The 12089-nt window shown below is 45.8% G+C and overlaps 1 protein-coding gene across 1 annotated transcript in view; it reads left to right on the top strand.

Moving 5' to 3' along the window:
• Positions 1–1175: 1175 nt before the first annotated feature.
• The window catches only part of RIMS1 (regulating synaptic membrane exocytosis 1), a 306280-nt gene continuing 295366 nt past the window's right edge, over positions 1176–12089 (top strand). Inside the window, exon 1 of the mRNA XM_050972851.1 lies at positions 1176–1487. Within this exon, the coding sequence (XP_050828808.1) occupies positions 1324–1487 (164 nt within the window). The 5' untranslated portion in view covers positions 1176–1323. The remainder of the gene's footprint in view (positions 1488–12089) is intronic.

Here is a 12089-nt window from a genome sequence, read left to right as displayed (position 1 = left end):
TACCTGAAAGTGCAGTTTTCTATGTATTTTAACTTTGCATTTCTAAGTAGCCTGAATGATTTCATTCACTGACATGCACATGTATGACCAGAGGACACTTCAGAGCTAGAGGCATGAGCTTTTGGCCAGTGGATTACATGCAGATTATATCCTGTAGAGAAAAGCTGTTGCATTCATTACCAGCTCCTCAAAATGAAGTTACTCAGAGCTAGTAGACCAGAAACTGGCAGGGAAGCGATCTCTGTCTGGACATGACGTTCTGTTTCACTGCGCACTAACCCCTCAGTTGTGCATTCAGCACAGTGACATGTTTCGTTGCCAGTTTTGGTGGGTCACAGTAGTTTAAAAATGGGTCTGACCGATAAGAGCACTTGTCAACCGCATGGGAGGTGTGTGTGGACCATGGCATGGGTGTGTGTGGACCATGGAACTAACGGGGTTTAAGAAGCGTATGAAGCAAGTGCTGAAGCGTGGGACTCTAAGGAAGGGACGGTCGAGCGGTGACAGCGCTTAAGGCAAGCGGGCTGCAGCTGGGGCCAGCACGGCTCATGCCCGAGTGAGCGCCGGCAGCACTGGGAACCCAAGGCTTCCCGGCGCCCCAGCCAGCCCCGCAGCAAACCCGCACCTTCCTCCCACGGGTGGCCCTGCCTCGGGCGAGCCTGCAGTCCTGGCGGGAACCCGACGAGCACCTGCAGTGAGGAAACCTGGAGGAGGACGTGAGGAGGGCGGCGGTGCCGGGGCCAGCGCCGCTGCCGTGTGGCCGCCGGGCGAGCCCGGGGGGCGGCGGGAGACAGAGGCGCGGCCGGCCCGGCTGCCCGGCGCGGGCAGGGGCAGCGGCGCCGCGCCTCGGACTCCGCCTCACCGGCACCGAGCTCCCCTCCCTCCCTCGCTCGCTCGCTCCCTCCTCCAGCGCCAGGCTCGCAGCGGCAGAGCATCGCGGCGGCAGCACCCGCCCTTCCCGGCCGGCCGGCGGCGCGCACCGCCCCCCCGCTCCCGCACGCAGCCCGCCGGCGGCGATCCGGAGCCCTCCGCGCCACCGCACCCCCGCCCCGCACGCCCACCGCCGGGAGGATGGGCTGCGGGCGGCGGCGCGGCAGCCCCTGAGCTCCCCGAAGCCGCGGAAACAAAGGGAGCGAGCAGCGGCAGCACCGGGCCGGGGTGGATGCAAGCAACCATGAAAGGCTGGGTCTCCGCCTCCTCCGCTGCTGCCAGAGAGCTGCCGGCTGCCGCTGCTCGGAGGACTACCCTGTGAAGGGGGCGGAGGAGAGGCTGGCTGGGTTCGCCGTGCAAAGGTAGAAGGTGTAAGGGAGAGGCGGCAAGAAAATGTCTTCTTCGGTGGGGCCCCGCGGCCCTCGCCCGCCCACGGTGCCTCCCCCGATGCAGGAGCTGCCCGACCTGAGCCACCTGACAGAGGAGGAGAGGAACATCATCATGGCAGTGATGGACCGGCAGAAAGAGGAGGAAGAAAAAGAAGAGGCCATGCTCAAGTAAGCAGACGCTAGTAATTCATTCATTCAGGCACTCATTCAAGCACCGATCGCCGGCGGGCGGAGCGGGCGCTGCCACAGCGGGAGCCGGCCGGTGCCCGGAGCCGGCCGGCTTCTCCCTGCTCGGCGGGGCTGGCGCCGCGGAGCCCCGGTCCCGCTCTGCTCCCGGCCCGTAACTTCCTCCTCCCCCACCCCGGGCAGCTCCTCCCGAGGCAGCACCGCCGGGGGAGCCCGGCACGGCGGGACGGAGCGGGACGGCGGCCCTCCCCGCCCCGAGGGAGTCGGCGGCACGGGGCGGACGGAAACCCCGACACGGGGTGAGGGGCGAGGTGGGATTCCTTTGGGGTCCCCAAAACCCCGCCTCTGCCAGGAGGGGCCGCTGGGTGGGGTTTCCCTCCGTGCGGGAGCCTCCGCGGCTGCCGTGCTGCCCCCGCCTGGCTCGGCCCCCGCTGCCGTCCGCCGCGGGGCCGGGGCGGCTGCCCCCGCCCGGCACACCCCCGGCCCCCGCTCCGCCCGCCCGGGCCGCCGGCCCCGGCCCGCTCGTTGACGGCTCCGGGGCGGGCTGCACCGCACCGTGGGGCAGCAGGGCGTTCGTAATAAGGAAATAGATGGAATTAGTCGCACTGCTCATTCCAGCGGGCGGGCGGGCGTGCGTGCGTGGTGGCGGGACGGCGGGGGAGTGGGTTTATCCCGCTGCCGGCGGCACGGGGAGGGGTGCGGGGAACGCGGGGTGTGGGTAGGTGCCATGTTTGGAAACCAGATCCCCACAGCCTCTTTTGAACCTTTTCTCTCACCCCCTCGTCCCTGCCAAGCATCGCATGTGATCGCATTTTTTAGCCTCCTCCGTCAGTCGTAGGCTTCAAACGTAACGTTGCTGAATCGCCTACTGCGAGTGATGAGAATAAACAGATTGGAGTCGTGGCCTGTGGAGGAGAATCACGGTTTCTCCTCTTCTGACAGCCCGTCAGGCCTGCTCGCTCCGGGCGGGAGGAGGTGGGAGAGGTGACTGGAACAGTGCGAGCCTTGACGCCACGCAGACCCTCCGTGCCACGCGAGGTGTATCCTTACCTCACTGCCGCCTGCTTGCGTGCACCTGTGCTCGGGGGGGATGCGCTGAAGGTGTGACGTGATCTGGGTGTTTCTTTAGGCTGCATCGGAAATACCCACTTGAGCCATGCAGGCGCCAGCGCGTCCCCACTGCTGGGGACCAAACCCCCGCAGGCTCCCGACTTCGGCCCCGCACGCTGTGCGTGGTGAAGCTGGGACAGCGTTTTAGTACATTGCTGTCCCTGTCCCTTCCTATTCGTTCTTGACTCTGAATTTTTACAGGGGCTACTAGAGATCCGTGCAGTGGTGGGTACTGAGGCCCAGCTGCCAGTGCTGTACTGGCCGGGAGCTGTCCGGGACTGCGATGCTTGGATCTCAGTTCAAGACGAAGAGTTCAGTTTGCTGTTGCAGTTCATTGTGCTTGGGGTGTGGCTACCCTTGGAGGTGGGGTGATTGGAATGAGAAATGTTCTGCGAGAATGCATTGTGTTAGTCACTCTGGGGAAACGGGAGTGAAGGATTCCTCCTCAGTTTCTATTCATCAGAAAAATATTAAATAAAGGAGTAGCTCAAAGGCTCTAAACTATATGTATCTTTCTATTTCTTGTCCTTCAGCGCAGCTACTTCTCTACAAATACTTAGCTTTTATTCTTTGAAGGAGATTACTGGTTCTGTGATGGTGTTGTAGAGGAATACTATAAATTTTACTGTGAGAATGAACTTCTGTTTGTAGAGATGGTATTTTATCAGTTCTATTCTTGGTAACATTGGGTAGAGAATAAATTTTCCTCCTTTATTCAATTCCCCCCCTTTTTTTTTTCTTTTTCTTTTTTTTTTCTTTTGCATTGGTGTTTCTGAATTCTGGACTGATACTTTCTTTCCTATGAGATTATGGGAATCTTCAGCAGTTTCACTAAATGAACTTAGAACACTTAAAATACAATTTTTAGAAGAGGGCGAAAATGATGCTTTGTGAATTCAACTAGAAATTACTTTATATTATCTTCAAAGGTTTCTAATACCCAAATTTTAAAGTTTATTTTCCTACAAAAGTTCTTTCAAATAATGAGAATAACAGTGTATACTCTCCATTGGCCTGAGATATTGTGATTTTAAATAGATTTCTGTCTTCATTTAAAGAGCCAGAAATTAAGGGAAAATACATTGGAAAACCTGCAAACCTGTATACTTGCTCTAGCTATATTATTAGCTATATTGTTATTTTGTAAAACTCAAGTCACAGCATATATTTTTTAAAATGGGTTGTGATTCAACTCTTAGAGAGAGCCATTAGATTTTCTGAAGTGATTTGCCTTTTCGGTATGCAGAGCACTTACTTTTTTTTTGGGATAAGAGTTTTACACACCTTTCCATGAAGTAACTCTTTTAAGACTGGAATTTTGACAAGAATTTGCTTCCATAATTTTATAATGAGTTCTTACAAATACAGCGGTGCTATCAGATGACACAGCTATATTATAAAAGTCAGATATCATCACCACCCTTTCCTATTATCTTTGTTAAAAGATTTTCTGATTATCCAAATGTCTCAACAAAACTGCCACCAGTTTTCATTAAAACCACCTGGTGGAGAAATGTTTCCATCTGTAACACCCACATGCAAATCTGTAATTTTCCCTGAAAGTGAAGCTGAGAATCAGTGCTGCAAACTAGGCTACCTTCAATCCTGGGCTGATCAGAGGCCGGATATGTGCTGTCTCATGAATCATAAGGGCTAAAAAGGGTGCAGCATTTCTCTCCTGTTCTGGATGTCCTGATAGCAATGAAAGTTTCTAAAACAGTACTTGTAATTTTCCTTTCCAGCACTCCTCATAGCAGAAAACAATAGGAAGAAATGTTGGTTAAACTACTATATTCTTCACACAGTGGTGATAAAATTGTTAGAAGTGTTTGTGTGAGTGGACTGTACGGATTTCAGGAGAAGAGGAAGCAGTTAGGGTCATCGGTAAAGAGGCTGTGTCCCTCTCCTTTGGGTCTGTACCTCTCTGTCTCCCTGATCCCTGTTTCAGACTCTGAGCTAGAAGCCTCCTTGCAAGCCCTGTCTGCCAGTTCATGCTGACATCAGCACGTACTGCAGCATGCCAGCCATGAGCAGGGCGCTCTACAGGGTGCAGGACTATGGACACTGCTGCTTTCACTGCCTGCACTGGAGCATTACAAACCCATCCTTCCCTTTGAAACCACCTGCTTGCTGCTTTCCAGGAACTTGCCCTGTCTCTTTGTTGGTCTGCTGAGTTTCCTTCAGCTGTGTGGGGCTAACAAAGCTTGTCACCTCCCTAGGATAAAGATGAACATCTTATACTGTACATCTTATACAGTCACTTTCTTTTTCTAGGCACACTGGGTCAGTGGCAGGGACCTTGTCCTCCCTGCACACTTCTGAAATCAGATTTTACACTGCTGTGGGTGGTGTTTGTGGAAGGGGAACACTTTGCTGTCTTATGACTTGTTGAATATCATGGAGTAATGTGTTGAGGAGTTTGGGCTTTTGTGAAGGTTCCTTCTTTGGCATGTTTTACTAACAGGTGTTCTTTGGCTTGAGGAACGCTTTGCCATCAGCTGATTGCCTTGAAATTGCCTTCACATGCAAAGGCAAGTTCTGCATTCCTTCTGTAACAGGGACAGTGTCACCAGGTATTCATGAGACCATATCCATGCCTTTATTCCATGAACTGTGATCCTAGTCTGGTGCATGGCACTGAAGACTCAAATGCACATAAACACTTGATGCTTGCCAAGTACTAAGTGGAAACTGAAACCTCTTCAGTGCAGTCTCACAGTCTGAGAGTAGGAAGCAGGTCCTCTATCTCATCTTGGAGCTTCAGAGCTTTGTGTTTTGTTCCTCTGTAGCTGGGTGAGCATCACTTTCCAATTTGCCACACCTTTGAAAACTGCATGGAGAGCAGTCCGTTGGGTAGATGGGGCTTTACCATGGTATGCTCAATTGCCATCCACTCTTGTTTCCCTATTTCACACTGACTTTGCCAGATTTCCTGCATATCTCTAAAGACTATAATCTCTGTTATCTCTATTGATAGTACTTGGCCCTAGACACCCAAGCTTTTGCTGTTCTTGTATGAATAAATGTTTGCATAGAACAGTAGTAAAATGGCCTCCTCTGCAGACTAATTCACATCGGAGGCATTTTTTACTGTTTTACTTGGTGTAGCTGAAAGGGAGGAGTTTCATGTTGAATGGCTGATGTCTAGCCTGAAGTCCAAATATTGCCCAACAGGTGACTGATGTGACAAAGAAATTGTGAAGAAGCATGAAAGGGTAAGTTTTCAATGAGACTGGAGAGCGAAACAAACCATCATTTGGAAAAGTGTGTGTGTGTGTAAAACTGAAAGAAAAAGATGGTTTGAAGATTCAGAATCTACATTTAAACACTAGGTAGCCTGAGACAACTATTTTGCTTGTGGATATAAGGTGCCTCGAATTGAAAAAAACACAGTTATGTACAGCAAACTTCAATCACAGAGAAATCACAGAGTTATATATATGTGTGTACTTAAGATGAAGTTCGCTTATATGTAGTTGTGTGCCTTATATCATTGGGTTAGGCAAGTACTAAGTGGAAACGATGACAGCTGAGAACACAGCTGGTTGAGTTCCAGTTCTGTTCAAATTTTGGCCAGTAATTAGGAAGTGGTTCCTAGTTACCATGGCATTCATTTGCTGGAGCAAACTTAAGAGGGGTAAAAGCTCTAACCAAGCTTCTGATGGGAATAAGAAGGCTGTGAGATTGTTGGCTGAGGTAGTGGCAGTAGTAGGAAAGTTAACTAAGACACATGATGTGCTTTGTAGTTTTGTAACTCTAATTGAGTAGCTTCAGTAGAGGGGTAGCACATACTTGAAACCTTCCCATCTTAAAAGTTTTCTCAGGATTTTTCATGGTAGTTAATAATTAGGGAGAAATTGATGCTAACACCCTATTTTGACCACTTAGTATGGTACACAAGCATAATTTTAATAAAACTCAGATCTCTAGAATCAACAGGTATATTGCAGCTGCTCATCTTTCAGGGCTGCCAAATCCTGGTCACTTGCAGTTGATGAGAATATCTGTTTCAGGGCTTGCAAAGTAACCTCTCTATAATTCCCTTGGGGCACCTGGAAGCTTCCAGCCTTCACTACTGTGTAGCTGAAGATTAACCAATGACCAGGAGGCTTGTGCTCTCAACCAGTTTTCTGGAGACCGGGTCTTTCCTTCTCCCTTTCTAGAACTTGAACCACACCTAACATGGTCAGAAAACATTGAATACTGCTCAAAGGGGCAGCTGATACCATCCTCATTTTGTATAGTACCTATGGGCAACTGGAGGAAGTATGGTTCCAAGACCTTCTTAGCCTGTATGCTGTAAGTCCCTGGTAATAACTGCCCTTCAATAAAGAGCAGGGAAGGAAGAGGTAGGATAATTTTTCCTCCTTTCTGTTGAAACTGGGCCACTTTCCAGAAATAAAAGTGAGAGTGAAGGGGCCATTTTGAGGAAGTCTGGCTTTATCTTATCTTTAGATTGAAAGGTCAAAAGCCTATCTTTAATTCCACTGAGAAACAATGGAGGAATTGCGAGTTCTGGGAACTGGTTGTGCATTTGGCACCAAAGAATTAAAGGATGAAATAGATAAACAATATCAAGACTCTCTCTTCTGATTCAGCCTTGCTCTTATTTATTCTTTCCATGGCTGCATGAATCTCTGCTTTCTCTGCAGTGGAGCAGGAGGAATGGAGGCTTCTGCTTGAGAGCCTTTATTTCTTCCTTTGTGCTTAAAGCAGTTTGGAACCGCCATGTTTCAGACCCTATGGTGGTGTAGGGAGCAGAGTGCAGGTTGCTTACTGTGTGCATGGGTATTTTAAGCTCCTCGAATCACCCAAAATGACTGTTCAAATATTACCTTGCACCTCTTCCTGGCAGTGCTGACTCTGATCCTGACACTTGAGTGTACAAATCCTCAATGAAACAATTTTACTGCTGGAGATTGTCTGGTACAGCCCCTTACTGAGAGCAGGGCCACCTGCAGCAGGTAGCCCAGGACCAAGTGCAGATGGCTTTGGAGTATCTCCAAGGATGGAGACTCCACAACCACTCTGGACAGTCTTTTCCAGTGTTCAGCTACCTGCACAGTAATAATTCGGATGGAACTTCCCATGTTTCAGTTTGTGTCCATTGCTTCTAGTCCAGTCACTGGGCAACTCGGGGAAGAGTTTGGCTCTGTCTGCTTTAGTCCTCCCTGCTGGGCATTTACAAATGTAAAAATCCTTATGGGTCCTCTTTCCTCAGGCTGGACAGCCCCAGTCTCAGCCTTTCCTCATGTCATGTGCTCCCGTCCCTTGTCTGTATTTATGGCTCCTTGCTGCACTGGCTCCAGCATGTCTTTCTTATATTAAGGAGCCCAGAAGTAGATTGATCATCCAGACGTGGCAGAAAGCAAAGGTCATCGCTTTCAGTCTGCTGGTGATGCTTTTCCAGTGCAGCCCAGGATGGCATTGGCCTTCTTTGCTGCAAGTGTGTGATGCTGGCCCACGTTCAGCTCGGTGCTAACCAGGAATTCTCAGTTGCTTCTCTGCAGAGCTTCTTTCCAGCTGGTTGGCCCCCTGGGATTTTTCCCCCTGTGCAAGGATGGATGCTGGATGTTTTCAGGCTTACAAGATGAGAGAAGTATCTAAATGTGTTCTCAAATCATTCAGAGAAAGGATTGCCTTGGTCACTGCTCCTCACCCTTTCCTCTTTGCTGCCCAGGGCCTTTGCTCAGAGTCCAGGAGAGAATTTGAACAGTGCTGAAACTGTTGTGGCCTTTTGGCCAATGGAAGCATCAGAAGGAATTTAACAACATTTGAAGCTTCAGGTTTTCATCAGTCTGAGAGGGCAGGTATGGCCATAAATGCATTTTGATAAGAAAGACAACTTGTGGTGACCTCAGAATTGCAAGGAGTATGTTCATGCCTTTCAGGGTATTTCAGAGAATTGATAGTGATTTTTTCACTTGAGGGTGGACTGAGTTTTCTAAGGAGACTGAGGATTCAAAACATATTCAGAACTGAACACAGTCACTAGCAAGGCATTTATGAGGCAGTCATTGACTGCTCTACTGGGCAGCCATCTCACTGCTGAGGAGGAGCAGGAGACTGTCAGCAGACAATAGCAGATTGATAGGCATTTCTTAAAAGCTACAGAAGAACGAGAGGTGGATAGGGGATGACAGACAGTAATAAACATTCCTACCATCTTTTAGACACAGGCTTCAGATTGGCAAATGTTGAGCTATCAGAATGTCTGAGCTGTTGTCCAGAGCTCTTTTCTGGTCCCAGTTTTAGTGGTTTTATTGGAATCTACAGGGCATTATTTCTGCGCATGCTCCTTCCCACATGATTCTCCACTTGATGCAGGATTCTGCCGTAGCTTCATTGCCAGCTTTGTCTGACATTGCAGTAATACTTTCTAACTAAGAAGTCTGTCATTCTTCAAATTCAGGGCATTATCTGTGCCCTGCAGAAGGGTGAAGACAAAGACTGTGTGAAAAAACTTGATCTCTGGGCAGGAACTTCTCAAAGTACAGAGTTGTTATAAACCTTATCTTAAAAGGAATTATGTAGAAGAGGCTTCTTCTTAGAGGGGGAGGGTACTATCGTGATGTTTATTTTTCTGGAAGATAGCAGAGGGAAAACAGCATTAAGAGAGATTTGAAATTCTCATTCTTGTCAATACCCTTTTGTTTCTGAAGACTTGTACAAAGAATTTTTTGCATCCTTGGGTAGGAAAGCATCTAACAAAGATGTAGTGTGCTTCCTTCATCAAGCAGTTACTAAGCATTTTAAGACTTGAGATTAATGCCTTAAGAAAAGGTTATTTAAAAATACTGCTGCCCTTGTATTCAAGCTTGTTGAAATGCAGGCATTATTGAAGGTGGAAAATGACAAAACTGAAATTCTGTTTTGGGTTGCCAATAGTTAGAGCCAATTATAATTTCCAGCTTATTTTACCTTCTCCTTCGCTCTACCCACTGGTGGCTGCTGCATTTGTCTACTCCCCTGGGCCTATCAGTTTTAATTAATAGATGTTAGCATGCAATTATGTTTTAGGGGAAAAAGCTTGCGTGCCTATAGTCTGAATTCAGTTCCCAGCAATGATGAAACATTTTAAAAAATCTTATGTCATCAGTTACAAACACAGAATGAGTAGTTTCATTCTGCTTTTTGAAAATACTTGCATAAATTTACAATTACTGAAATGATTTACACCTCACCAGATTTACACCTCTCTATGATTTGCCTCAGTCAAATCCAGGTTTTAGATCTGTAAGGATGCAGATACCTTATCAGATATGTACATCTGTCAAGAATTATGGTTGTTTTATCTGTTATTTTATACTTCATAGATATGGTAAAATATTATAGCTTAGTTTTGGAATCTAGACAGTAAATTTTAGACTTACTTTTGATATTCACCACAAGCAGCAGAAAATAATACAACTATGAGTCTGATTTAATGGGTTCTCAGATAAGACAATTGATAGGATAGCATTGTAGCTCTTTGTGCTTAGAACTGAAGTAATCATCTTGAAAATTTGATTGCGTGTCAGATGCTTATGTCCAGAGAGTTTTAAGCAAGAAAGCCATGTTCCAAATATATTTTCTGGCACTGTTACAGAGGCAAGAAGAGCTAGTTGCAATTTTCAGAGTAATGACACACAAGGCTGTTCATACAGTTGCCACTTCAGAGGCCTGAAGAGACACGGCATGATGAGTAACTGTTTCTAGACAGTTCTGGATTGCATTAGAACACCTATTTAGGTACAAATTTCAGAGTTTCTTCACATTATGTGTTTTTCATTTTCAGTTTCAGGACTTAGTACACTTTGGTGTGCACTGTTCATACTGTTGAAGATAAAGGAATGTACCTGTATATGGAGTTTTTTCAGATATCTGTAGTGAAAACATAGTGTTAGAAATCTCCTAATGTTTTTGTCTGTCTTTACTATTTTAAGGCCTTCTGGAGTCACTGAAGAGCAGTATAAGCCCTGAGAGTTGCTTTTTGATCAGGGATGAGCCCAGCAGATAGGACTACACTTCTTAGTGATGACTGTGGTGGATTTAGCAAATGAACTGTTTCAAATATTGAGGATATGAGGTGTAACCAAAAAAAAAAAAAAAAATTTCTGTGTATTTTGGGCTTTAGATAAGCACTAAATTCTAGTGATTTTCTAGAATGGTTGTTTAAATGCCTTGCTTCAGAATACAGTTATTTACTTTAAGATCCTTAATTGAGAGTTACTTTTCGAACTTCATTATGTGAAATTTATTAGGACATTGGTCATGAATGGAACACAGCCCAACAACACTATTTTAGTGTAAGTACTATTATATTGTGGGGGAAAAGGGTTACTTACTTTTACTTTTAGCAAACAGAGCACTCTGTTCTGAAAATTGCTAATGGAAGTCTTCACACGCTTGAACGACCTAAGTTTGAAGTGTCTTCTCAAGTATTTCTCTAGGCTACCAATACTGCATGCTATGAATTGATCAAAGTATTTATGTATCCAAAACTCTGTCTACATCTTATTCTAGCAGGTCTAATAAAAGAGCATACATTTTTTTTTGAACTTTGTTTGGACTGTGAGCCTAGTGAGCACTAAAAACCTTGTAGCCACTGCTCCTGAAGATTTTGTCTGCATTTTTGTAAAAGATATATTAATTTTAAAGTCTCTGAATATACTGTGAAGGGTTCAAAATCATATCCATAAACTAGGATTTCGTAATCCTTCTATTGATGCATCATTCTCTATTCTCTTTCCAGATACTTAGAACATCTATGGTCCTACACTGTACAAACTATCCAAAGTTCTCACCGTGAACTGCTTACATCTGTGGTTATTAATCATGTTAAAGATTAAATGTTTACTAATAGGATTTTGCAAGAAATCACAATGAACCAGTTTATGTAAGAAAAGGCCAGTCTGGGAGCTGAATGATTGTATATGTTTACTTGTGTTTTGAGCCATGATTTTTTAGTGTAACTATTTTGTTTTAGTGATTCCATTGGTCTTGCAACACCTGTGCAAAACCACATGTAATAACTTTGAGCTTTCTCATCTGTTTCTTTGCACAATTTCTTTATTACTTACAAATTCTAAAAAAGCAGAGTATTTTTAAATTTATATTCATTATTCCCTACATATTTAACTAGCCTTTTAAAGTAAGTTATATTCAAAGTAAAGTCATTGCACTTCTGCTTATTTGCAGTATTACTTTAGAATCATTTTGACATTTGACATCAGGAGACTAAATTTTGTACTGATTAAATGATACTGCACAGATGTATATGAAAAATGTGAAAGCTTGAGCAGTAAAGTAATGTGAAAAAGCTATAAGTATTTTAGTTACTTTTAGTGATGTCTCCTTGGTAGTGTTATTTATTGCAGAAAGTTTGACATTGCATGACAAACTTCTGCTGTACAGTTTAGTGTTCTGCTGGTCATGTGTTTTTAGCTATAGACATAGAACAGAAAGGAAGTGTTTGATGGAGCACATGGAGCA

This window comes from Serinus canaria, chromosome 3 (assembly GCF_022539315.1).
Source record: "Serinus canaria isolate serCan28SL12 chromosome 3, serCan2020, whole genome shotgun sequence".
In the NCBI taxonomy this organism is placed as follows: domain Eukaryota; kingdom Metazoa; phylum Chordata; class Aves; order Passeriformes; family Fringillidae; genus Serinus; species Serinus canaria.
Note: the sequence above shows the minus strand (reverse complement) of the source record. Positions and strands in the feature narration are given on the sequence as shown.